The sequence below is a fragment of the Amblyomma americanum genome, chromosome 10 (genome assembly GCF_052857255.1).
Source record: "Amblyomma americanum isolate KBUSLIRL-KWMA chromosome 10, ASM5285725v1, whole genome shotgun sequence".
In the NCBI taxonomy this organism is placed as follows: domain Eukaryota; kingdom Metazoa; phylum Arthropoda; class Arachnida; order Ixodida; family Ixodidae; genus Amblyomma; species Amblyomma americanum.
In genome coordinates, this window is record NC_135506.1 from 111,741,443 (window position 1) to 111,766,355 (window position 24,913).

The window sequence follows — 24,913 nt, forward strand, 5'->3', positions numbered from 1 at the left end:
ACAAGATCGGATGGGGCTGGAAAAAAATATCGAATTTTTTCGATACTGATTTGAACCGTTATTGGGCTCTTTCGACTGGTTCGGGGAGAAAGTGAAAGTGAAACACTCATAGCCTGTTTCGAATAGACTTCGCGAGGCCGGGCTGAAAGTCCCTATTTTAAAATAGGCAGCTTGTTTCACAAATAAGCGCCGCCCTGTGATTGCAGCCGGTCGTTCCGCTGAGGAAGAAGAAGAAGAAGGGAAGCGCTTCCTGGCGGACGCAGTTGCCTGGCTGACATGAGCGACCGGTGTAAGTACACGTGCGTGCATGCCTCGTCCGTCTCTGACTGCGTCCGCATTTCGAAGCGCACGGAAACCTTCAGAATAAAAGCGCAGCCGGCATCACTGTTGGCGGCAAGAGCACCACCTACTGTAGCAAGCAAAGCGCGAAATGTAACCAAGCACGAGGTGTGCTGGACATGCACGGCTGATTCCTTTGTTTTCGCCCAGCCGTTTTTTTCCAGGGCACGTTGTTTTAACGCGTTCTTTCTAGCCAGTCACTCACCGAGGAACGCTGGATTCATCCTAGAAAACTACCTCATACTTTGTTTCGTACTGTGTCTTAGTGCTTTGTCCTTTGTTGCGACCACTGACGTGAAATACTCGAGGCCGCCAACAACATTTCAAGTTAAGAGTACAGCTTATTACATTGTATTGATATTTAACTCATTGTTTCTTCATTCCTTCAGCGTCTGACGAGACCAGCGTGTACGAAAGTGCGTACGGCGATACAAGTAAGTGCCATGGAGTTCTTGTAGCACAGCAGCCTATAGCCACTTAACGAGCAGTGCCGTGAATTTCCTCGATACTGACTGCGTGCCGTGTACACATTACTTCACAGAAATTGCAGACACATTTTGGTGCCAGTGTGTTCTCAGTAGCCAGCGCTTTCTTATCAAAACCTTTGATACCAGTCAGAGTGAGCTGAGTGAAGGAAAAGGGGGCGAAAATACGCGACTTGGAGCCAGTGTTCTAAGTATTTCCGGTTAAAATCTTCTTAATGTTGCGGGAAGAACGAGAATAGTTTTGAAAAAAAATGATGCACTTTCCTTGTTCATTCGGAAATTATGTGTTTCGAAGCCAAACGGTTGAACCACCACCATGCGGCGAATAATTTTTTTTTTATTTCAATTTCCAGGAAACTCGCGGCTTTGGACATTTGCGCCATTCAATGCCTGGTGAAGACAATTATCCTGGAAAACTGATATTTTTCTTCATTTATAATTTGTACATCAAGCTCTTAAAATACATCAATGACGTGTGTTTAGACAGAAACTCTTCGCGTGAGAGCTGTTGCACAAGCAAAACCTTGAACTATAGAGACGCAAGAAAGAAGCCTCACTAATGAGAGCATGTCACCAGCTCTGTATAAAAAAACTACTTTCCAAGACAGCGCATACCTCCCTATCGCTATCCACCTCCTCCACAGCAGTTCCTTTCCCCCATCCCACTGTAGTTTTTCCTCACCGCATGAAGTGGACCATATGATCATTGATATTGATGGCCGCAATTATTCAGACGCATACGGGTGCATTTATTGAACTCTTGGTCAGCGAAGTCCTGAGGCGTGCCCCCTTGCTGCTTGGGTCGAAGCTTCTGCTTCAACGAGCATCTTACTCGCTGCCGTCAACCCTGGGCTGGTGCACTAGTGACCGTGACAGCATGACTCCGAATCCCCACACGTTTTTAGAGATCACTCGTTTAATACAGCAAGAGTGATGACTGCAACGGAAGCGGGAAAAAGAACAAGAGGTAGTCTGAATTGGCTCTTCAGAATAGCATAATAGAACTGATGGAAGGAAATTAGAACAGCCTGTGCCAAAACCTCCCATTGCAAATTAAGAGGGAGAAGGCGACTGATGACAAGGTAGTTTCTGTCCCAGTGGCCAAGCGAGAACGTTTTCTACGACATTTATGCCAAAGACCATACAAAGACCTTCTAGACTGTTTTCCTCTCCACTCAGACTAGTTGCACAAATTAATCAATGTAAATTATCGCGAATTGGCGATTTACGGATTTTTCTCGTTCCAGCGACACAAACGTATCTTTGAATATTGGCTTGTGAATTAGACGCAATAACTAGCTTGTCGAGATTATAATTTATTGCTTTGATTCCTTTATATTTTTTTACTGATGGGTTAAGGAGCCTGTCCGTGTACGGAATGCCAGCAGCCAAACGCCACAATGCGAAAGCGTAGCGTTGTATCCATTTGTTTTGGTTTGGTTTCGAATGGACGCATTGGCTGTTCGCTTGCTTGTGTTTATGTGTACTTTTTGATTGAGTCTTTTGTTGATTGGTTGTACTTGTGCGCGTTCAATTGTGTCTTTGGTCCCAGTTTACGATGATGCTTTTCTCTTCGTGCGGCCGCTTCGGCCGATACTACACGTAGTACCTGTTCCATCTATACCATTGAGTTTGTCTGAATGAGCTGATTGTTGAGGCCTATATTCGCAACTTTGACGCTTATACTATTGTAATAACATCATGAAGTCATATACTTGTGAATTAAAACTTCCACGTACTGCACTCGCTTGTTGGCAAGCGTAAAAAAATAAGATGAACCAAGATTACTTCATATAAAAGGGTGTTACTCGAAGCATATCAGACAAAGTTTTGCTTGAGTTTGTTCACTACGCTTTTTTTCCCAACAGTCAAACAATATTATTCGTAAGTATGGGAATCTATCGCAAATTATTTCTTTACCTCAGTAATTATGGAATGCGCGATATTCCGAGCTTAGTCATACCTGTGAAAGAGCTCTTGAATAAACCGCAAAACACGCAACAACATGTCGTTAGCCTTGAAATAGATCTTGAGCTTTAAACCGGTATCACAGAATCAATTTGCTTAAGAGTCAATCGTAATAATAAATATTTGCATAATAATTCATAATCAAAAGCCATTCTCATCGATTATGGGAGACCGACAAAAAGTGACAGGGATTTAACGTAGCTGAACCGAGTAGACTTGAAAATCATGTGTTTAGCCTGGTTGACTCATGGTTTTGCTGTGCTGCGCCGTCGGCGCGTCGGGCGACGATATTGAACTCAGGTAATGATCAAAGTTAAGGTGATGTGATGAATTCGCGCCGCATATGGAAGTGGATGAACACCACGATGTGAAATGCACAGCGCGAGAGTGTGTTGCAGCTTAACACGAGGCGTGACCTAATGCGGCAATAGCATAGTGCCCTCGTCAGCGAAGTTGATCTGTTCGCGCCGCCGCGGGTTCGAAACGAAGTCGCGACAATATTTATTTTTTTTCTTGGGCTGTTGCTATGCTAGGTTTAGCCAAGGTCACCTTCAAGGTCAAACTTCACACAAACTCGGTGGGCCTGTTAGACCTCGTAGAGCTTTCGCATTAAAACTTGCGGCAATGCAGTCGGAACCAGCCATTCATTACGTCTACCAGTCGGGACACTGAATTAAGCTCTGCTAAATAGGTTCGCCACCGAATGCATATTTATTAGCCGTGTTTCACTGTAAACGTGCGCAATAAAAAAAAAGTTGGTGCATAAGATAAGGACAGGAGCACCACTACCAAAACTGTGACACGCCTCATACTGCTGCACGGGGCGCCAGCAAACAAGAAGCTGAAAAAGGGTGGCATCTTCCGCAAACACATGCCAGCCTTGTGGAACCATCAATCGAAGGAACCTCAGCCAAGAAGACCTTGTTTTCACATGGCTGTCGCGACAAGAGAAGAACTAGGGCATGCGGAACTCGAAAGCAGATGCTTCAAGTTCTGGCTACGTGTACATGAGTTGCCAGAACTCGCCGTCGTAAATTGACATACGTAATGATTTGGTTTGGTTTGGTTTGGTACGTAATGAATCCAACTTACAGCCACATCATAATGGAAGGTTTTGTAATCCTTGCCTAATTTCTGCAAAAAATACTGGGTAGCTTTGCATCAATTTTTGTGGCGTTAAGATGATGTAGTGTCATTGAGGCATTTATTTCAGAGCACAGCACGGAAAACTTCAGTCTGTCGATTCTTGCAAGAAAAAGAAGTTATGCTGTAGTCAATCTGCGAGCTGAAGAATACCAAAGCTAAGCAAACTTTAGAACTTCCAGCTGTAGTTTCTACAAATTTCGCACTTCATGAACAGAAAAGTACCCGACGATTAAGACCTTTGCTTGCAATGGGAAAGCATTTTTGAATGTTAGCCAGAGAAATGCGATGCTATAGTAAATGTAGCACAATGGAACCAACTCAGTCATTCACTGATGTTCCTCAGCAGGCGAAATTTCGTGACTTTGTTTTCCGTTTGTACGGTTTTAGTGCTACAGATGTTACGGTATTTATTTGTTCAAATAATTGCACACTGAAGACAAATTTAAGTTGTCCTGCATCACTTGATCACATAGTTTTAGTAATAAAAGGCTTCTTTAAGTTCAAAGAGAATTTTTATAAAGTATGAAATGGCGAAAAAGTGTAATACACTCATTGCTGCCACTGGCATTGTCCACGAGCAAAGTGCAGTGACGTTAAGGACGATGTTGTTGGGCGCAGATCACTGAGGTTCTGCCACAATGCCATTCATTTCCGGGGATGATCACGGAGTTCCTTATTTATCAACCAGAGTTTGATTCCAGTAACAGGAAAACAAATGTAACATTTTCAAATTCAGTTTCCACAACGATAGATAATTATTTTGCTGCCCAATTAACAAACGTCACGAAGAGTTAATAATCAGTTTGTGTCAAGAAGAAAAATTGCAAGAAGTTGTTCTCAGTGTCCCTTTCAAATGAAGTAGTTCCTTGCAGAATACGATCTTTTAAACTTAACCCTGGCAGCCAAGCAGAGAAGGGTACGTGTCGTCAAGATATGCACATGAAAGGGGCCGACATCAATTGGAACCAAGGAGAGCGTAGATGAATGGTGAGTTTTTTTCTACGGTGGTGATGATTATACTGTCAAATTTGTTGCGTGATTGTTATATTTGAGAGCTAAGATAGAGAAGGTACTAAAGAGACCGAATTTTCCGATGGGATCCAAACTCGCGATCAAAACATGTCTCGCGCACAGCTCTATCAAATGATCTACTGCAGAACTGCAACATGCAACGCAGATCCATCAAAAAGTAGACGGCGAGGAAGCAGCCTCCGTATAGCTCAGTTGGCAGAATACCGCACTCGAAACGCGGAGGTCGTAGGTTCGGCTCGGACCGGTCATATGGGGTTCTATTTTTTTCTACGTTCTGTAATTTGTCTGCTGTCTAAAACGGTTACGTGACTGATTTCCCAGGGAACTATTTGTAGCCGGTCCTGTTGGCTCATATTCTGGAAAAGGCATGCAAGAGAGCAAAAACGCTGACGTAGTGAGAGGGAACTGGACGTGTGCTGGTCCCGTCCCCTCACTACCTCCTGTCCGTACTTCAAGGCGAAAGCCTTCAATGGCTCACACTCGCGGCCATGGATCTGTCCTGCGTCCATTACATCCAGCAACTAACTAAAGCCTTTTCCTTCTAACTAAAGCCTTTTCCTTCCCTTACGGCGCGGTTCGGGTGTCCACTGAGATATGGGAGACAGGCGTGATTTCCTTTCCTTAAATTGTCCAGCGGCAAGGCGTCGCGCCGAACGGGCGATGGCGTTTCGCGGACTTCTTGGCAACGCTGCAACACTCTGCTGCGTCCCAATCCAGACGCCTCCTGAACACCGATCTGGAAGGATGCCACTTAAACGCTCTTTGTAGTCAGTCTTTTGTCAACATCTTCACCACACATCAGCGACACAAGCAGCAACACCGCGCTAAAAGCTTCCGCCTCACCGCACTTTAGGTCAACAAAGTGCCCCCCTGGATTTTTTTTGGGCTCCTATATATATTTTCTGAATAAATTCCCAGGTTTCTCAAAGCCACTTTTAAGAAAACCGCAAAGGATATATCTTCCTTTCCTTCGTTTCACTGATAATCGAGTGCTTTAATATGCATTAACTACGATCAGTTATTCCACCAGACGCAGGTCCTTTGGGAAAAGCCTCGGTCTTTTCCTGTGCCGTAATAAACAACACCAACCTTCCCTATTCTCATCATTTTACCAGCGCTGTGCTAGCCCTGAGAAGGAAGCGCCATAACAATTGAACAGTGGTCACGTCTTTTGCAATGATTTCCAGTCTTAAACGGCGTGCGCGTGTTCCGCCCGCAGGGAAGCGCCGTCACACTCGTCCGCCCGTGCGGTGCGCATCCAGGCCGTGCTGTACGCCATCCCGATGCTGATTGTGGCCTGCATCTGCATCGCCGCCCTGCTGGTCGCCTTCCCGTCCAGAGGTGAGCGCTCTCCCCGGCGGGACGACTAACCTCCACTTCAGTTGGATCTCCCCTCGCGATTCAAGGTTCAAAACTGGGGTGGACATCCACCCTGCTGTCGAGTATCCACCCATGGAAGAGGGCGGGGTTCGTAACAGGCAGTCTACATCGTAGTGCTCGCGCCCGAACTGGTTGACAGCAGTGACCCCGAACACTTGCCATTGCACACTCCGGCGAATAAGGCGGCCCTATGGGTGTTTCAAATTTGCAGGCCAGAATAAATGATGAGCGCTGACGGCGTCGAATGTCCGTCCGTAAATGTAGACGAGCAAAATCGATATAGGTCAGAATGAAGCACGGCATTCTGACTTGAGTGCCGAACAATTGTCCTCCGCCTTCTGAAATGAACGACCAGTTCAAGCGATCACCCTCCATTCTGGTCTTTTCTACGAATTTTTAATCGAGACCGAAAAGCTGCTTGCGGAGAATGGATCTTGGCTTTTGTGTCTTCATCGAACTGTCCAAGCACTGGTGGCTGATTTGCAGGCGTCGCTGAGTTCATTTAATGCTGCTGCCTGTTATTTATTTACTTGCAAATAGTTCAGGCAGCAGTGCTGCCCAAGCAGGAGAGGGTTACAAATTATTAGTTTGCAAAGAATGCTCAAAAGTATTTATGTCAGTTCAATCAACAATCAAATCAGGCAAGCGGTTTCATTGCTCGACTGTGTAAGGGAGAAATATTCCTGAAATTCTTTAGTCCTGACGTTATATGGCCGTACAACTTTTGTGTGGTGCAATTTTGATGATGGTTGATATGCAGAAAACGTGAATGGCTCACGGGGCAATCCTGTTTTGTTGTGTTACAGCGAGTACAAAAATTTTAGCACAAATTGACCAGCTCCAACTTATGCTGCCTCAACATATTAGTAACTGATGAACGTTTGCCATGAGTGGATGAAATGAACCTGGCTGCATGCCGCTGCATACGCTCAACTTGTTCAATGTTTTTGGTATAGTACGGATCCCACCACAGAGGCATACTCTGGGACTGGTCGAATCACAGTGCGATATGCTTCAAGTTTCACGCTTGACGGGGAACCTTTTGATTTCCTGAACCGGTAGCACAAATTCCTGTATTCGAGCATATGTCATCAAGATGCATATCCTATTAAATATCAGAAGTAATCGTTAAACCTAGATATTTAATGGAAGTGTCTTGATCTATGCATTGATCTCCAAATGTTTAAACGTGTTGTGAGGGGTGTTTCTTTGTTGCAGTTCTCATGGATTCTGTTATTGAAAAGTGAACGTTCATCACAATTCGTTCACACCAGTCCGCGAGTTTACATTGCTATGCAACAGTCGCTAGTTGGAAGAATTCTTAGTGACAAAATAATTGACGCAATCATCAGCAAAAAATTTCACAGTGATGCCTTCATCAACATGTTGAGCAACATCATTGACGTATACGAGAAACAATATTGGTCTCAGCATTGATCATTGGGGTACATTGGACAGAATCTGGAAGCACTTTAATTCCACCATAGTCTGCACTGTCTGCGATTCTGTTGGTAAGCTGGCAACAAACTGACAAGCTTTTCCGGCATCCCAATTTCTTTTAGCCTTTCAGTACGCAAGCTGTGGGGTACACAATCAAATGCCTTTGGTAAATCCAGAAAAACTGCATCTATTTGTTTGCGGTTATCAATGGCCAGGGAAAAGTCGCAAATTAGGGATAATAGCTGTGCTTAGTCGATACATTTTTGCGTAAACCATGGTAAAATGTTACAAAGAAGTTGACTGATTCAAGATAGTTGAATACATGGTGGGCTATGATATGCTCAAGCAACATGAAACACGTGCATATGTGCGAAATAGGTTGGTAGTTTCCGGCATTTAATTTCTCTCCAAACTTAAAGACTGGCACTATGCTAGCAACTAACCAATCACTAGGCAGGCAGCTCTGATCATGTGAGGCACTGAAAATGGTGTGAACGTAGTAAGAAAATATCTCAGACTTCCGATGAAGAAACGCGTTAGGAATACTGTCGGCACCATCTTACCTTTTTGTTTATATTTTATAAGAGTATCTCATCGCAGCTTATAACGAAATTCGGCACGTTGAAACATGATGGAGATGCATTAACATTGGGGTGGTATGCCAAGGTAGAAGTTTGTGTGAATGCCCTTAAAAAAGTAATATTGAATTCATTGGCAGTATCTTTAAACGTTGAATAACCGTTACAATTAATGCATAGCTGATGGATAGCCTACTTACTACTGGACACAAAGCTCCAAAACTTACCAGGTTAATCTTTCATGAAAGAGGAAAGGGTTGTTCCGTAGAAGTTTTCGCGGGAATTTTGTAGTCTAAAACTAGCTCTTCTTTGAGAGTACGTAGAGCAGCATTGCAACCGTTTAACTTTCGCTTCCGTGTTAAACGCGGTTTAAGTGCATAATATCACCTTTGTCTAAGGATTGTGATGCCTCACTATTTGACTCCGCAAGACGAGAAATCTGTTCATGCTGCATTCTGTGACCACAGCCTTGAACCTTTTACAAAGGTACCAGACGTCTCCTCCGTGCTCGCACTCGGGAAGATTGAAATGCAACATACCAAAAACTGATGCCTCATGTGCAGCTGAAATATCCCTAAATGTTTTTACAGACGGCCGTACTTTGCGGCTATGCGCGTTTAAATATATATGGACTGACTTGTGCTCATCAATGCCGTATGTAATAGACATGTTACAACCTCCAGGAAAGGTTCTACGCAATATAAGGTGCAGGATCGTCGCACTTGTCTCCATGATACGTGTCGGAGCAGTAACGCGCTGTGTTAGATCGCGAGAAAATGCCGCATCAAGAGAGCCGCATACAGAGCTGTATCTGTATTGGTATTTAATGTGTTCATGTTGTTCGGTCCTTGTTACTTTTGGCTGGAGATATTGAATCTAACCCGGGAACTGATTTTGAAACCGTGCTTGCTGAGCTAAAGAAACTGTCTACCGGGCAATCTACACTTCTCTCAGAGATACAACACATGAAAAATCAACTTACGGCAACAGATGCGACAATCGCTGACTTATTAGCACGCATGTGTGTCCTTGAGGCACAAAACCAACTTATCACAGAGATGCAGTCGCGACTTGACTCGATGGAGACAGCGACAACGGAAATGTGCTCTCAGATAAAGAACATTGAAGCTCGCATTGATGACGCTGAGAACCGGTCACGTCGGAACAATGTAATATTTTATAGCATCCCTGACACTGATCCTGCAGAAACTTACGCACAATCTGAGGAAGCTGTAATCAGTCATTGTTCCGGTACACTACATATAACACTTGATCCAATCGGTATTGAGCGCGCGCATCGCTTCGGCCGTCAGACACCTGGCAAAATAAGGCCAATTATTGTCAAATTTCACTCCCACTAAACGAAGCTGAATATTCTGTCCAATGGAAAAAATACTGGATACAGCGCCGGTGAGGCCTTCTCGCCGGCTGTTAGGAAGGCTTGAAAGCAACTTATAACCTTTGCAAAAAGCAAATCTACGGCTTATATGCTTAGATGCAAAACCTTGTTTATCGGCCGCGCACGATACGTTTATGACAACTCCTCGGAAACCATCAAAGAAATATTATAGCACCCACCTAGAAAAAGCGCCCCACAGCATCACTCCAGGCCCATGTCTCGACTAACATCTCAGTCCACGCCTTCTTTTCCCGTAGTTTTCACGAACATCCGCAGTTTTATTCCTAAGAGGGAAGAAATCTCCAGTCTTGTTCGCTCATCCAATAGCAACATCCTCCTATTAACCGAAACCTGGCTGACTCACGAAATAAAGAACAGTGAAATCCTAGCTGACTTATCGAACTTTAAGCTTTTCCGTACGAATCGTCAGGGGTCTCGTGGCGGAGGAGTGCTCATTGGGTTTTCTAATAATTTACCATTTTCAGTCGTTTCCATTTCTTCTGATCTCAAAATAATATGGCTTTTCTGCCGTTGTCCTCCTCAGTCAGTACTTCTTGGTCTTTGTTACAGGCCCCCGCACAGTACCCCGGACTTTTCAGAGAAACTTATTAACTTGCTGTGTGAAATTACTGCTAAATATCAAAAGTCACATGTACTTCTCTTTGGTGATTTTAATTTCCTGGGCATTGACTGGAATACTAACACTATTACAGCATCAGGCACGGTGGAAGCCAAGAATTTCATAGAAGTCTGCCTGAACTTTGGCGTTACACAAGTTATCCCGGCTCCAACAAGAATAACACAAACCAGCGCTCACGTTTTAGACTTACTACTCGACAGCCATCCCGAAAGTGTTAAGTCGGTTACGATCCTTCCTGGAATAAGCGATCACGAAGTCATTCATGCCAATATAGCACTAACTCCGCTTCGGAGCCATATTTTCAAAAAGACGATCCGTTTGTACGACAAGGGTGACTATACAGAGATCAATGATGAACTGGATGCCTTCTTTCAATTTTGCCACAGTTATTTTCATATTCGGTCTATCGAAGAAAATATGGCTAAATTTAAGAACAAAATTACTGAACTAACTGATCGGTTCATTCCTAAGTTCACCTTCTGAGAGAATTCTCAGAAGTCATGGCTCACTAAAACCCTTAAACGTCTCGAGAATCGAAAGAAGCGTCTTTTTCGCGCAGCCAAAGCACAAACTAAGCAGACGGCCTGGGATAAGTATCACGCTGTTGAAAAGGAATATAGTTCATCTGCCCTGAACGCTAAACGTTCTTTTTTTAGCAAGGACTTGCCTAAAATTCTACACACTAATCCTCGGAAATTCTGGGACATTATCAACCCAAAACACAAACACGATGTCAGTATCACAATTGAAGCGGGTGACGTACTTAGTCATGTCGAATATGCTCACATGTTCAATGTTGCATTTCAATCAGTGTTCACTAATGAATCTGATGTGCCATTTCCTATGCCAAACACTTGATGATTCCATGTCGCCTCTTGAATTTAACACTTCTGGTATCCTGTCACTAATCGATAAAATGAAACTTTCATCTTCTGCAGGTTTAGATAGTATCAACGCCAAATTTTTTAAGTATACTAAACCCACCAGTGCTAGATATTTATGTTTGTTATTTCAGCAGTCACTCTTCTAGCCCACTCCCTCGAGGTTGGAAAAATGGGAAGGTCATTCCAGTCTTCAAGTCCGGTAACACAAATTCTCCATTTAAATTATCGCCCCATATCTTTAACAAGTGTACCTTGCAAGTTCATGGAACACGTCATATTCTCCCATATCATTGCCTACTTGGATGCGAAAAATTTCTTTCATCCTGCGCAGCACGGATTCCGGAAAGGCTTTTCTTACGATACTCAACCAGCCCTCTTTATCTATGACCTGCATGCCAACCTATGTCTTAACCTACAAACGGACGCTTTATTTCTTGATATTAAAGAAGCTTACGACCAAGTTGCTCATAAACGCCTGTTACACAAGTTATCTCACCTTAATATCGACCCTATTGTTCTCGAATGGATTAAAGAATTCCTAACTAACCGCACTTAGTCCGTCTTTGTAAATGAACACACCTCCAGCTTCCTTCCTCTAACATCTGGCGTCCCTCAGGGTTCCGTGCTAGGTCCCCTTCTGTTTTTAATATACATAAATGATTTGTGCTCGCATGTTACATGTAAAATTCGCGTGTCTTCTGACGATTGTGTTCTCTACCAAACAGTTAATAACATCTCTGATCAATTATCCCTCTAAAACAATCATAACAAGATTCAGGATTGGCGTAAAATCTGGCTAACGGAACTTAACCCTCAGAAATGCAACGTACTCCCTTTTCATCGTCGCCGTAACCCGCTCGTGTCCTTCTATCATAATAACTCCGTTCCCGTGCTGCCAGTAGAATGATACAAATATTTAGGCGTAGCCTTCTGCGCTGACCTCTCCTGGAAAAAGCATATAAATAGCATCATTTCGTCAGCTAACAAATCTCTTGGTTTTCTAAAACGTCACCTTCGTGATGCGCCCGTGGGTGTTAAGTTATTAGCTTACGAATCACTTGTGAAATCAAAATTAGAATATGCTTCACCAATTTGGCACTCACATCAAGCTTATCTGACCAACGCATTAGAACTTTTGCAAAACCGCGCCGTTAGATTTATTCATTCTTCATACCATTATAGCACGAGTGTTACATATCTGAAATCGCTTTCAGGCATACAGCCACTCGAGCTGCACCGCCGCACAGCCAGTCTTTTATTATTCCACAAGTTTTTTTTACGGCCATCTACGAACTGCGCCCTACATGGTTTCTCCGGCACGCATATCTTGCCGCACTCTCCATCAACTACAGATCAGCCGGCCACGTTCGCGCACCGTCACCTTCGCAGCTTCATTTTTTTCTCGCACCGCCGCGGACTGGAATGGCCTTCCCGCTGACATTGCAGCGATAATCTGTCCCGCGAACTTCGCGCGTAGAGCCTACAGCTATTTGTCATCATCATAACGCATGATTACTTGCTATCACAGAAAATGTTGGACCCACCCCTTATGCAATGCCCCTTAAAAGAGGTCTTTAAGGAAATAAAATTGATTGATTGATTGATTGATTGATTGATTGATTGATTGATTGATTGATTGATTGATTGATTGATTGATTGATTGATTGATTGATTGATTGATTGATTGATTGATACGTGCACTTTCGACATAATGGAATTCTGAATATCTAAAGAATTCCAGTGTTCAGGCAAGTTCAAGTCAGCAGCGAGAATACATTTTTGATTGGCTCTTATTAAGCCTTCAAAATTCTCAGCCAGTTTTTCGTTGTAGGATGCCGGGCTTCAAAGGGGGGGGTCTATAAACGGGAACGAGAAGAGTGAAAAAGTCGCGATAACTTATTTCGCACCAAATACTTTCGTGGTCTGTAATATTATCTGCTAAAGCGTATTCGAGTTCTCTTTTTGCATTACTTCCACTCCACCGCGGTCTCGCCGCACTGTCTGATGGTAAGGATAACGTTTTCAGAGTATGTAATTTGAGATGACTGCCATTTTTTTAATAATTTCTAGGATATGGGGGTCGTGAAGAAAAAGACTTGAAGCTGACTTGTTTTATTAGCAAGATTTCTTGCATTTCGTGAAGAAGCCCGGAGTGATTTGGCCTCGAATCTTGCAGACACTTTAGCTGTGATAGGCTGGCCTAGTTTCACCGCTTTCGAGTTGACGTCATTCTAAATGCAGATATCGCTATCTACACGAAGCCGACCGTGGTCAATAGCAACCTGCTGCCCTCGGATTTGAACTGCTCATCATGCTCCCAAAGATTGCCACATTTATCCATAGGCTATGGCTTACCTAATGTGGACTTAAAAAACATAACATAAACCGAAATGATCGGTCATTTCAGCTGCGAACAGTTTTACGGTGCAAGCATCCATTCATTTTAGTCAGAGATGTTTATTATGACTGGTCTGGGCTCATCACCTTTGTGTTTACCTATTTTGTGCACGTTTTCGAGCCCGTATCTGGTTTGTGGCGGTTTAACCTACCAAAGCGACCCAGGCTATGAGGTACGCCGTAGTGAAAGGCTCCGGAAATTTCGACCACCTGCGGTTCTTTAACGTGCACTGACATCGCACGCTACACGGGCCTCTAGAATTTCGTCTCCATCGAAATTCGATCGCTGCAGCCGGGATCGAACCCGTGTCCTTCGGGTCAGCAGCCAAGCGCCTAATCACTGAGCCAACGAGGCAGCTTCGACGCTCGTAACCGTCACATAAAGCTTCAACCTAAAGGGCTAAAGTACATTTTGTCAACTCCCGATATTATCGTAAAACCGCATGAACAAAAGTACGCCCTGGCATCATTGCCCCTCTTCAGATAACTCACCGCGCTTTATGATTATTATGCGCCCACAGTGCTCCACGCTTCATTACCGTTCCAGTTCAGTTTCTTTTCTCCTTAATAGATTGTTCGTGGTTTTCTGCGTTTATTCCTACTACGAGCTATTTCTACCCCTTTACCCTGTGTTTCATGAATTTTCATTGTTAGCGCCTCTTTAGTGGTATCGTCTAATACTATGAAACCCGATTTACTTGGTTTTAGTCAAAATCTTTCAGTGTTGCCTTCGTTTCAAAAAATATTTGCGAGTGACTGTTGGCCTCATCACCTATCAGATAAATGTACAGTCTTTCACAGACCTGTGTACAGCGGTCCAACGGTACACCAAGCAGCTCACATGCGACATTCACGGCTGGCCTATAGGGCCCGAAACAAGACCTTGCCGTGCATGCACATTCCCATGGATCTTGTTTAACTCATGTCTTTGAAAACTCTACCGGTCTTGGCAGGGGGCAACAGCGATTATCCCAAATTCACAATACAGCCTGCCCTCTGAGCGCTACAGACAGGTGTGTGGACGACTGTATACAATCCATCCGCATATAATAAAACCAACAGCCTCGGCTCCACAACGGTTCCGCTTGGCTATGAGAGATTATATCCTTGTATTCCTTGCAGCATTCTTTCAATCTCTCTTTTGTCCTCTGATGCGAAAAAAAAAGTATAATGGCATGTTTTCCGCGGTAACTATTTCTGTGCAATGCGTGAGCACGCACATGCGGTCATCTAAGCGCCCGATTGTTCTGAGCCCCAAATTCGATTTTTCCGTCCTTGGCCACTGAATGACACGACGCCGATTACTCCGGAAAGGGTCTTTGCGTCATCTGGGCCCGGTGCATTTATAACGGCAGAAGCGGAAGAGCTCACGATTCCTCCTTCCCCGCAAAATTTGCTTCCCCCTCGTTGCTGGCTGAGATGCTGCCATATGGTTTTTTGCCACTGCGATCAAGCAGCTGGCGTGGTTTTTGCGAACAATGCAACATGACGAAGTGGAGGAGATTTTTAAACCATTCCTGCCTCAATCCGGTTTATTCTTGCTTTTGATGTTATCGTCCATGTATTCATTATGTGGGCATTGTTCTTTATTGCAGGCAACAAGAACTTTCTGGGTAAGCGCCAATTTGCGACCTGCCTGTGGCGTTTTTTTTTTATCATCATCAGCGTACTGCTTGTGCATATACAGCATTTAGTAAAACATCATGTGCTGGGCATAATCGTGCGAGAGAAACCGAGATTAGCTGATCAGTTATATTTTAGCAGTTGTCCTAGGTATAGGGTAAAAAATATGGCTTTTGCTGCATTGTATTGCCAGGGTTGGTGGACACCAGAAAACTGGTGAATCAACTTGGTTAACTAATTTTCAATAATTACCGTTTTAACACTTAGAGTTACGTGTCTAGTTGCGTAGATGCAATTAGAGACTTGTAGCCGGCCGTTAGTAACCGCCATATCAGTTTCTAGAATTTCGTAAACGCGATTACCTCGCCGCTGTGATTGGACAAAATTTAGCTGCATCGTGCGAAAATACACGCGCTTTCGAAAATATGCAGGCAAAGCAACCCCTCCAGTGCACGTAACTAGTCAAAAAAGTCAAATTTTGTTGAGCCACAGCACCAAACTTAGTTAGACAAGTTAATTATTGAAAATTAGTTAACCAGCCTACTAGTTAACATGATTCACCGGTTTTCTGGCGTCCGCCAACCCTGGCAATACCATGTAGCAAAAGCGATATTTTGCCACAAGAATCATATTTTTCAAAATTACTTAAAATCTCCCTCTTAACACCCGGTATAGCGAGTATTCATGCCCATAAATTCTGAACAAAGGCATTTTTGAGCGAGAAACTCTTAATGAACGCAGTTTCTTCAAGATTTCACTATAAAAATCACTATAGCCTCTGACCACTCGTCGGAAGTCTTGTAGTTTTTTTTCTATCCACGTTTTTGCTGTCGTCAAAAGTGTTCCCCATTGGCTTTCTATGGCTATCTTAACTTTTCGATGCAATTCCTCGAAACTTTTTAAAAGGGAGATTTGGCTACGTATCAGAATAATGGACCATTACCTTCAATATTTCCATAACAGTGTCTTATAATTCTCCAATTTTCAAAATTTTTGTTCGAGAAAGCTGAACTTGCAAGGCACTTCTGCATGAAATATGTAGGCCGCGGACCCAGACAATGTGAAAGAAAATAGGAGAACAGTGGTGAGTGGCCGTCAATTTGAGAGAATTAAGTCATGAACAGCAGCCTGTTGACATCCATCTGCAGTAAAGTTCATAACTGATGTATTCTGCCGGTGCTAAGGCGGGGTCTGATATCCGGAGTTCAAGAAAAATGTTTAAAAATCAGTTTAGTACAGCTCAGCCAGCTGTAGATGAAGCATTGTACGGGTATTGGGGAAAACATTCACGTTAAATCTTTCCTAGAAAAAAATAAAAAAGGGAGAAAAAATCGGAATCGGTTTGGGCGAGACATGTAGTGCAGGCAGAAGAGGGATAACGATTTGTTAGGTTAAAAGATATGATTTCAGTGCTATAAAATGGACGAGGAGGAGTGAGCGAAAAAAAAACTGCGCTGTGGAAGAGAAAACAGTGCGGTTCTTGGGTTGTGTTTCCGTCCACCATACTGTATATTCTGCGTTTCATCGGGTCGACTGTGCTTTAACGATGGTCAACAGCCATGCCGGGAAAGCCAACATTTTGGTCCACAGAGACACCTGCATTGGTGTCGTAATTAGTTAGTACAGAGCGAACACAGTGTTTTGAAATATTGCAAGTGCGTGAGTCAGGCTGTTGTCGGTGCAGTTTAAAACTTACGCTTCGTTTTAAATTTTAGATGTAAACAACGCTTTGCACGTAATTATAGTTAATGGCGAAGCTCGTTAGGAAACATCCGATGGCGAATTCCGAACAGGCGATCAACGTTAATGGTTACATGCGCAGTGCAGACGTTTCAGTAAAAGTCACCGGGAGTACGAACTTATGGAAAATCACGGAGCCGAAGGGTATTAAGTTGGAGCTTTGTGGCGTGCTCTGCCCAGGCATAAGCTGAAACTTTTCTATGCCTATGACGATGGCTGAATCACCAACGGGCCCGGAATATGCGTGGCGTAGCGCCTTAGCTCTCCGCTTCGCTAAGCAGGCGCTGAGGAGTCCATTGGTCTCTTGACTCCATCCAGAAATGGCAACCGCGGACAAGCCCGAAGACGGGGTCACGAGGCGGTCTTCCTTCTTCGAGGAGGCCACCGAGTCCAGTCCTGCCGACGATGGTATGAGCGCAAGGCAAACACTTTGCGTGTTATGCGTCTCATTAATTGGCAACTATGAGCTGAGAGCACTCTTTCTGTATTTTGCTCTCAATCTCAGGAGCATCCTCGACAGCAAGAACCAGGCGACATAAGCACCGGAAAAGGCGAACCACAACAACGACCACTGATGAATCAGCCGGTAAAGCCTATACTGCTTCCAGTTAGGCGTACCACAGGATGTTCAAAACAACATTTTCTGGATTTTTAAAAAGCACAGCGTACAGTACACGAAAGGAGACAAAAGTATATGAACGTATAATTATAATATGTCGCCTAATTAGCTAAAAACAATTAATCATATTTTATTCAGTGGAGTAAGCGTGCGTGTTTACATTCTAAACTTAGAGGCAGTCGTATTCCTAGGCCACTTATCATTCGCCGGAGTTATCCGAGCAGGAGAGTGTTCGCATACATGTTCGCCTCCAAGTTGCACATGCAAGCTGGCGACAAGCGGTGCAGAACTGGCAACGTGACACGGCTGCGGCGCTTGGTGTTTCGTCTGCCAATGACGGATAGCAATAGGAGAAGCTGATAATCACTGTTCCCTTTGCAGTACGGGCAACGAAATACGATAATCGCCGTTCGCAGCCGCTGCGTATCACTAGGGAGGAGTTTCACGTCGACAGCCAACCGGTTGCATGCGTAATTACGAGGAATGAGTTTAAAACTAACAGTCAATTATCTCCGAACATGCGTGTTCTGCCAAAATTCTGCTAAATGGTTTAGTGTAGAGATGCAACTAGCACTTATTTTTCAACAAAAATCTGCTCGCTTTCTGGAGCCGTTAAAATGTTTACTGACTGGTTTTAGTTAATTAGGAGGCTAACGATGGGCGTTATCCTCACATTTCACATCCGCCTGGACGCATAACATACGTCTGCCATTTTCTTTCGCGTTCTGCTCACACTGAGTTTTCAGGAAATCCAGAAAATCTAATTTTGATCACCAGGCTTTTCTATTGAGGAACCTCGTGGACATTTTACTGATGCCGATTTTGTGAGCAGCTTTCTCACGAACGGGACTAAAAAAGAGGACCGCTTTTAAACACTTGTCCTTGTAAACTACTGCTTTACGAGAGTTACGCCCATGCATTCGAAATATCGGGGTCCTTTCAAGGCATTCTTCTGGCCCACGAACTGTCATATTGCTGGTGGAGTAACTGAAAGCATAAGGTCGTGGTATCGTGATTCTTGAGTTCCTATTGGAGGAATACGGTACCGGAAAATGGCTGTAATTCATTGCAAGGCGCGTATATTACACCGCTTCATATGGCATTCGTTCAGTAGGCCCCCAGACTTTCGTCTTCTTGCCGCCTTGCAATGTCGGAGCGCAGTTGTAACCCATGTACTAAAATTAAAATGTGCCCTTCAACCACCCCTATCCCCTTTGTGCTTTCCGTGAAGGTGGCGGCGGCAGAAAAGTGTTTCAGTCATTACAAAGAAGTCTGATGAGTAGTGTCAGCAAGTGTTCGAGCGTGGTTCGCGGTAAAGTCAAGGGCGACGGGTGGCTCGCTTCGCGGGCGCTGGCTTATGAGACACGGCGCAGCGCCCTGTTCATCTTCCTTCGCACTGTTTCAAACACTGGCTGAACGTATGCATCCGGCGCTTCTCTGCGTCGCCTAGTAAGTGAACGTCTCGTCCCTCTCAAGAGACAACTAATAATCATATTCGTAATAAGCGTCTGTCCTCGACGGCTTCGCGTCACTCCTGCGCACATTCAAAAGGGTCCAATGTGCTCCCAACGCCTGAGTATTCCCTGCAGGACTGTCCTCGCAGCCTTTCTCTGGTGAACGGAAAAAATCGATATGGGGTTCAAAGGGGGCGATAAGAGTTGGTTAGACACTATAAAGCGCTATGAAATCGCTCATTCAAAGAAGAATCCTTAACCTCCCTTTCGAGAGTTGTCCATTCTCCTAGCTACCGCTACAGAGGCAATCTATCTTGTCCACATTAACTCAACAAGGTCTACTTAACTTGTTACTAGTGCGCTACTGACGGCCCTAAAAAAATGCGGTTCACTGAAAAATTTGGCTTCCTGTCCTCTGCGCGGGGACTGGAGTACGGAGAGAAAATAGGAGATCATGGATAGCGGCACGAGTTTATTTCATACATTGAATGAATCAATGACCGAAGTCGTTATTTGGGGTAGTGTAAAACAAGCCTTCCAAATGCTTCCGAAGCTTGCGTCTCAGCGAGGTGAGTTCATTCTTTGTTCCTTGTTCACCGACTCGCAGATGAAGTGACCGGCAGGTCGTACAATGACCGCATCCAGGAGTGGACGATCGACGCTTCCGAACCGGACAGGGCGACGTCGAATGCATCCGAAGGTGCGTATATATACTCCTGCCACTGAAGCAGGCAATACCCCCTGCACGAGGAATGTGGTGCACTTATTGTGCAGTCAGTAAATCATGCCACTGCGTCATTAGTAACGAGACAACAGAGCATTGCTGTTTTTTTTTTAGATCGCTGGCTCATGGAATCTTACTGGCATCTGAAGGAAAAATCTTACTCGTGTCTGAAGAAATGCAGAAATGGGTGTGTGTCGTGATTCTGGTGCGTGTCAAAGCTTTCCAAGTGGTAGAAATTACGAGCCTGAATGTGAAGCTTCGCTATATTTACCCCCAGATATAATATGTTTCTTGAAATGGTGCAAAGTTTACCCTGTCAATGCTTTCGATAATATAGACCTATTAAACTTCTCTGGTAACATTTTGTTGCCTGACATCACAGTGTGCAATTTTTGTAAGAAACATATTAGTTGAGGCAGTCACCTCATCGTTTTGCAGCTTGACGAAAGCTCTCTCTGAAGATTCCTATGCACGGCTTCCATAGTTGACAGCCTTGAACAGTAGTTGTCCAATAAAGCCATAGTAAAGTCGTACAAATTGCAACTACAATTCTTGCGCAGTAAGTGTAACGTAGCGCGGGAGGACTAAGGCACATGAAAGAGACGCAGAAAGAGCGTTCATCACCAGTTGAACGTTTATTTCTAAGTAGCGAAACTTGAAAAACGACACAAATAGAAACGGGCCCAAGGAACAACAAACCTCATCATAACAACGAAGTAAAGGGCGGGGCAGAAAACATATCCAACAAGTCTGTACAAAATCATTTGTGAATGGGAAAGAGTTTATGAACACAGTTTTCTGTACACTGTAAGATTTCACCGTAAGAATCATTATATCCGAAGATCTCCCATCGACAGGCTTGAGATTTTTTGCTATAAACGTTTCTGCTATCGTCAAACGCGCTCCACATTACTTTTCTAAGCAGTCCTAACTCCTCGATGCGAGCGATAGACACACTAAAAAACAAAGATTTTGCTACATATTCTAAGAATGGACCATTATCCTCAATATTTCTATATCAGTACCTTAGGGTTTTTCATTATTCAAAAATATTGTTCAAGAATGTTCGACATGTAAGAGGGAGAGGAACACAAAAGAACAAGAAACTCGCTCTTACCCTCATTGTTTTCCTGTTTGGTATACTTTTTTTTTTTGCCGCTCTGCTCTCTGTATCGCCCCCGCGCCTTCACTCTCCTTTTGGATATTCTCACAAATTCTCACTCTTTCTACCAATGTCGCGGAGGTAGTCATCACTTAGACAAGCCCGTACCTTACTTGATGGCCATTCTTGGAATATTTGCTATCAAGGTAAAAAAGGTGAATCATCGGACTGTTGTTATCGCTCTTTTGTGTCACAGCACCGATGAAACCTCTCAAGGCTATGAATCATCACCCCTATTTGGCTGTTTATAGTCTTCAGTGACATTTTTGAGAAGTGACATCGTCAATTTGTTGTCGTCTGCATTCAGTCCATAGACACCCGCATCGTTTCGTTGGCTTCGATTCTCGATATTGTCAATGGCTGCTCGCATTTCCATCAGCCCCATCGATATCTTTTTAACTGTTTCTTCACACCAAGTCAATTTTCACGGCGTAGTCAGAAACACGTTATGCTCGGTCTCAGTTCAGTCTCGCATCACGGTTAGCTGCAGTCATCGTGCTTTTTAGTGGATGTCTTTTTCGGTTGACTTGAACGATACTGTCATGGCCGTAGGCGTGTACAACAATAAGGGCAAAGTGCTGCTTTTTAACGGGAAGACGACGAAGTGTGTTGCTAGTGCTAGGCTTTGCTTGCCCTATAGTTGTAGAGCAGAGCCGCTGCCAGCTATTCATCTGTCAGCACATCCACCATTAGTGTGCACATCTTTAAGATACAATATATCCTCTAACGTACGCTCAGGCGGCCGTGTCCACAGCAGATGAATAAAGTAGCGACTCTATAGAAGCACAAAGCCCCAGAGCCAAATTGGAACCAATGTCAGCAACTTCTCTGAACTTGTGTCGTTTCACCTGACCCCGCGGTACGCTTATGTCGATAGCGCCACCTATGTCCCGACAATCGGAATCGGTACCGAGTCCTGCATAACCCCAGCACTGACGAACCTCTTCATCACTCTGATCGACCGCAAGCTATAACAAGCACTTCGTCAAGAGGACTGAACGTCGCAGGAAGATTACGTTATTCAGCTGAGTACCCGGAGATGTATTCTATAAGGACCCATTAACCGTATTGGTCACTGTGTGCTGACGTAGCCGCGGCTTTCGATCGTCTGTGAGAAGCGAGCCGATCATTTGCTGGTTGATGACCGGACCTCACCATCTATTTTCTTATCTTTGGCGTGGGACCAACTAACTTGTGATTTTTGTGATTGGCCGGTTGCTTATTTAGCATGATGCTGCCGTCGCTCTGACGTCACCAGAAATTGATAACGCATAATTGCTCCTCAAAGACTAAATCCCCTGGTTTACCTACCTGCCAGGACAGGTGCCAACATGAGGGCAGAAATATTTTTCTATAAATATGCAGAAGCATTTTCTGAGTTAGAATTTCTTTTAAAAGGTGCACTCTTCGTGCCTGCATATCATAGACATTTTGATCACAAAAAACGAAATACCTACGGGTCTAAAGCACAGTGCTGGACAAGAAAAGGGACTGTAGCGCCTGTATTCTGTTCATTCAAAGATTGTCAACAAGGACGTTTCTACTCCGGTATCACTGTAAACCATTCCATCACGAAATCTCGCACGCACCTCGCGGATGCAAGTGGCGCCACGTCAGAGGTAATTGGAGCGCAGAGAAATTAAGCAGACCATTCTAACCCTTTTAAGCGAGATTCTCACTCATCTTTTATCTGTCTTTTATTTGCGACCGCGTCTTTCCACCACTCCGTTTCACACTGCACAAAAATATTTATTGTTTGTGCGATAATTACAGTCTTTTTTCTGCGCTGACGCTGATAGTAAACTTTTCCTAGACAAATACGGAGAAAGACCTTCCCATTTTCAACCACAAGCATAGGTAACGCGGCATATGACAACAAGCTTAAAGTAATACTCAGAGTATTCTCGTGCAGGAGGAGAACGCACGCGTCACACAATAGTGATGCCGTTGCCTACTAGTGTTGCCCAAATCTCCGAAATACCAGCAACAGCAGCGACGAACAGTTCTGCGAATTGCCGGGGAAGGGTAAGCAGTGGTAATTTTTTTTTGTCGCATAAAGAAACAAGAAGGACACGACTTGACTGCGCTAAGAGGAGCGACGGAAAAGAAGAACAGAAACACATGCGCTGTGTATGTTGTGCCTGTGTTCTTCTGTTGCGTCCCTTCTAAATTTTGTTTGAGCTTGGGTTTATTGAAGCATTTTAGTTATCACATTACAGAAAAAACTAAGGGTCAGGGACAAAAGGCATTAACCAGTGCCTGACAGGGTTCCTGACCACTCAGCAATGTCGACAGCGATGCTTGGAGCACCAAATGATTGGAAGCAACCGAAACAATGGCGAAACAAACCGACCCCTCTCCCCCCCCCCCCACAAAAAAAAAACACTTCAAAGAAGAGAACAATTCAAATTAATTACTGGGATACGTTGCACAGCGCTGTTATGTGCTTTGCATCAACATGCACCAACCAGCCCGACTAGGACTTCTTCAAGAGAAGGATCTTCTCAATCTCTGTCACAAAACATACATGACTCGCTTGCAAAGTAGAAACTGCTTTTTTACTCCTGACAGCGTACTTTTTTCTAATCTAACGCATGTGTCCTGGAACCATAAGCCGCAACTGCACTTTGCATGAATGAATGAATGTCATTTGCAGGATGGAACAGCACGGCCACACCGATAGGGGAATCTCTGAGGCCACCTTCGACGAAACCGCTCGTCGAGAAGGTGGACGCTAATACGAGGTCGGCAAAAACCATGGCCGACAAAACCACGGTTGAATAAAGCCTGGGCCGATTCCGCCCACTCGCTACGCGGGCTTCTGTGCAACGGAGCTGCGAAGGCCACAAGAATTGGAGCGTCCTTCGCGCAGCGTGCGAGTGGGTACCGAATAAAAAGAAAGAAACGACTTGCCAGAAATGAATCGTAACCAGAGGCATTCTTTTCGTCGAGCTCAAACTTCCAAGCATCCGGACTTTAAATCCTTTCCGGCATTTTCTAGAGCTAGTAACATCCGCTCTTAAATAAGTAACGCACCAAGCTAGAACACGAAAGCCACAATATTGCAGGACATAATGGTTTGCAATCCTCGTTTATTTTCTTTCTCTTTGCTATGTATTACTGCAAACTTAACCATTTCGTCCAAGCCGGGAGAAAGAACCAATAACTCATTGAAAACTGCCATAAGTCATAGAAATTGACGGTCCGCTTGAGGTAGAAAGGACACTTTATCGCCTACAAAGTCGCCACTTTGCGCAAACTAATATGTAACCTATAAAAACAACAGCAAGGAAGAACTAGAATTCTCAGAATTTCGTTACTCCTTCTCAAAATTGCCAGTTTTGTAACCTTTTCGGCCAATTTATTTGTCTATACTTCTCCGAAGGAAATATAAATATAATCTTGTTTGTGCAAGCAAAATAGAGCTAAATAGAATATTTATGATGGTAGCGAGCCGCACGAGTGCCCAGTGGTTTTAGATAGCAGGTAAAGTACGAAATTGTGTGCTAATAAGTGAGTACATAAATGAAAATTCATGGCACTTTTCTTTTTATATTTCGATGTGTAATAACGTCTGCGCCAACTAAAAGAATCGCTGGTATTTATTACACAGAGAACAGAGAGCGTTCCGCTGAAGTCTTTCAGCCTCACCTCTGTCATTCTTTTATGTATCGACAAAATTTATCGAGGCTGCCTGTTGTTCAGGATTTCTATGGAGGTATCTGGTAATAACATTACGTTGTTAGGCGTCAGGTTAGCGTATGGCAAAGTTTTCATGATACCGATGAAGATTTCCGTATTTAACCAGGCCAAGTTGCGTTTGAGTTTTACAACGCTGGGGAATTTTCATTTTGACTTTTCAAGAGAATTCTTCATGCGGTGTCAACAAAAATATAGTTTTTC

At 44.0% G+C, this 24,913-nt stretch overlaps 1 protein-coding gene across 2 annotated transcripts; it reads left to right on the plus strand.

The window, feature by feature from the left end:
- The first annotated feature begins 200 nt into the window (after window positions 1–200).
- LOC144107484 (uncharacterized) lies at window positions 201–23,854 on the plus strand. Of its 2 annotated transcripts, XM_077640503.1 has the most exons (9): window positions 201–289; window positions 729–773; window positions 6,190–6,311; window positions 15,284–15,301; window positions 17,370–17,459; window positions 17,557–17,637; window positions 19,732–19,824; window positions 22,923–23,035; window positions 23,667–23,779. In XM_077640503.1, exons 3-9 carry the CDS (start codon window positions 6,254–6,256, stop codon window positions 23,691–23,693), a joined length of 480 nt encoding a protein of 159 aa, XP_077496629.1. In that variant the 5' UTR covers window positions 201–289; window positions 729–773; window positions 6,190–6,253; the 3' UTR covers window positions 23,694–23,779. The 2 variants fall into 2 exon arrangements, with proteins under 2 accessions (XP_077496629.1, XP_077496630.1); XM_077640504.1 differs by lacking the exon at window positions 22,923–23,035 and having other exon boundaries at window positions 23,667–23,854.
- Window positions 23,855–24,913: the final 1,059 nt, after the last annotated feature.

Coding starts and splice junctions, on each gene's coding strand:
- LOC144107484 (XM_077640503.1), top strand. CDS start 6,254: ATGCTGATTGTGGCCTGCATCTGCATCGCCGCCCTGCTGGTCGCCTTC. Junction 17,638..19,731: donor GACCACTGATGAATCAGCCG/GTAAAGCCTATA, acceptor ACCGACTCGCAG/ATGAAGTGACCGGCAGGTCG. Junction 19,825..22,922: donor GACGTCGAATGCATCCGAAG/GTGCGTATATAT, acceptor ATTCTCGTGCAG/GAGGAGAACGCACGCGTCAC.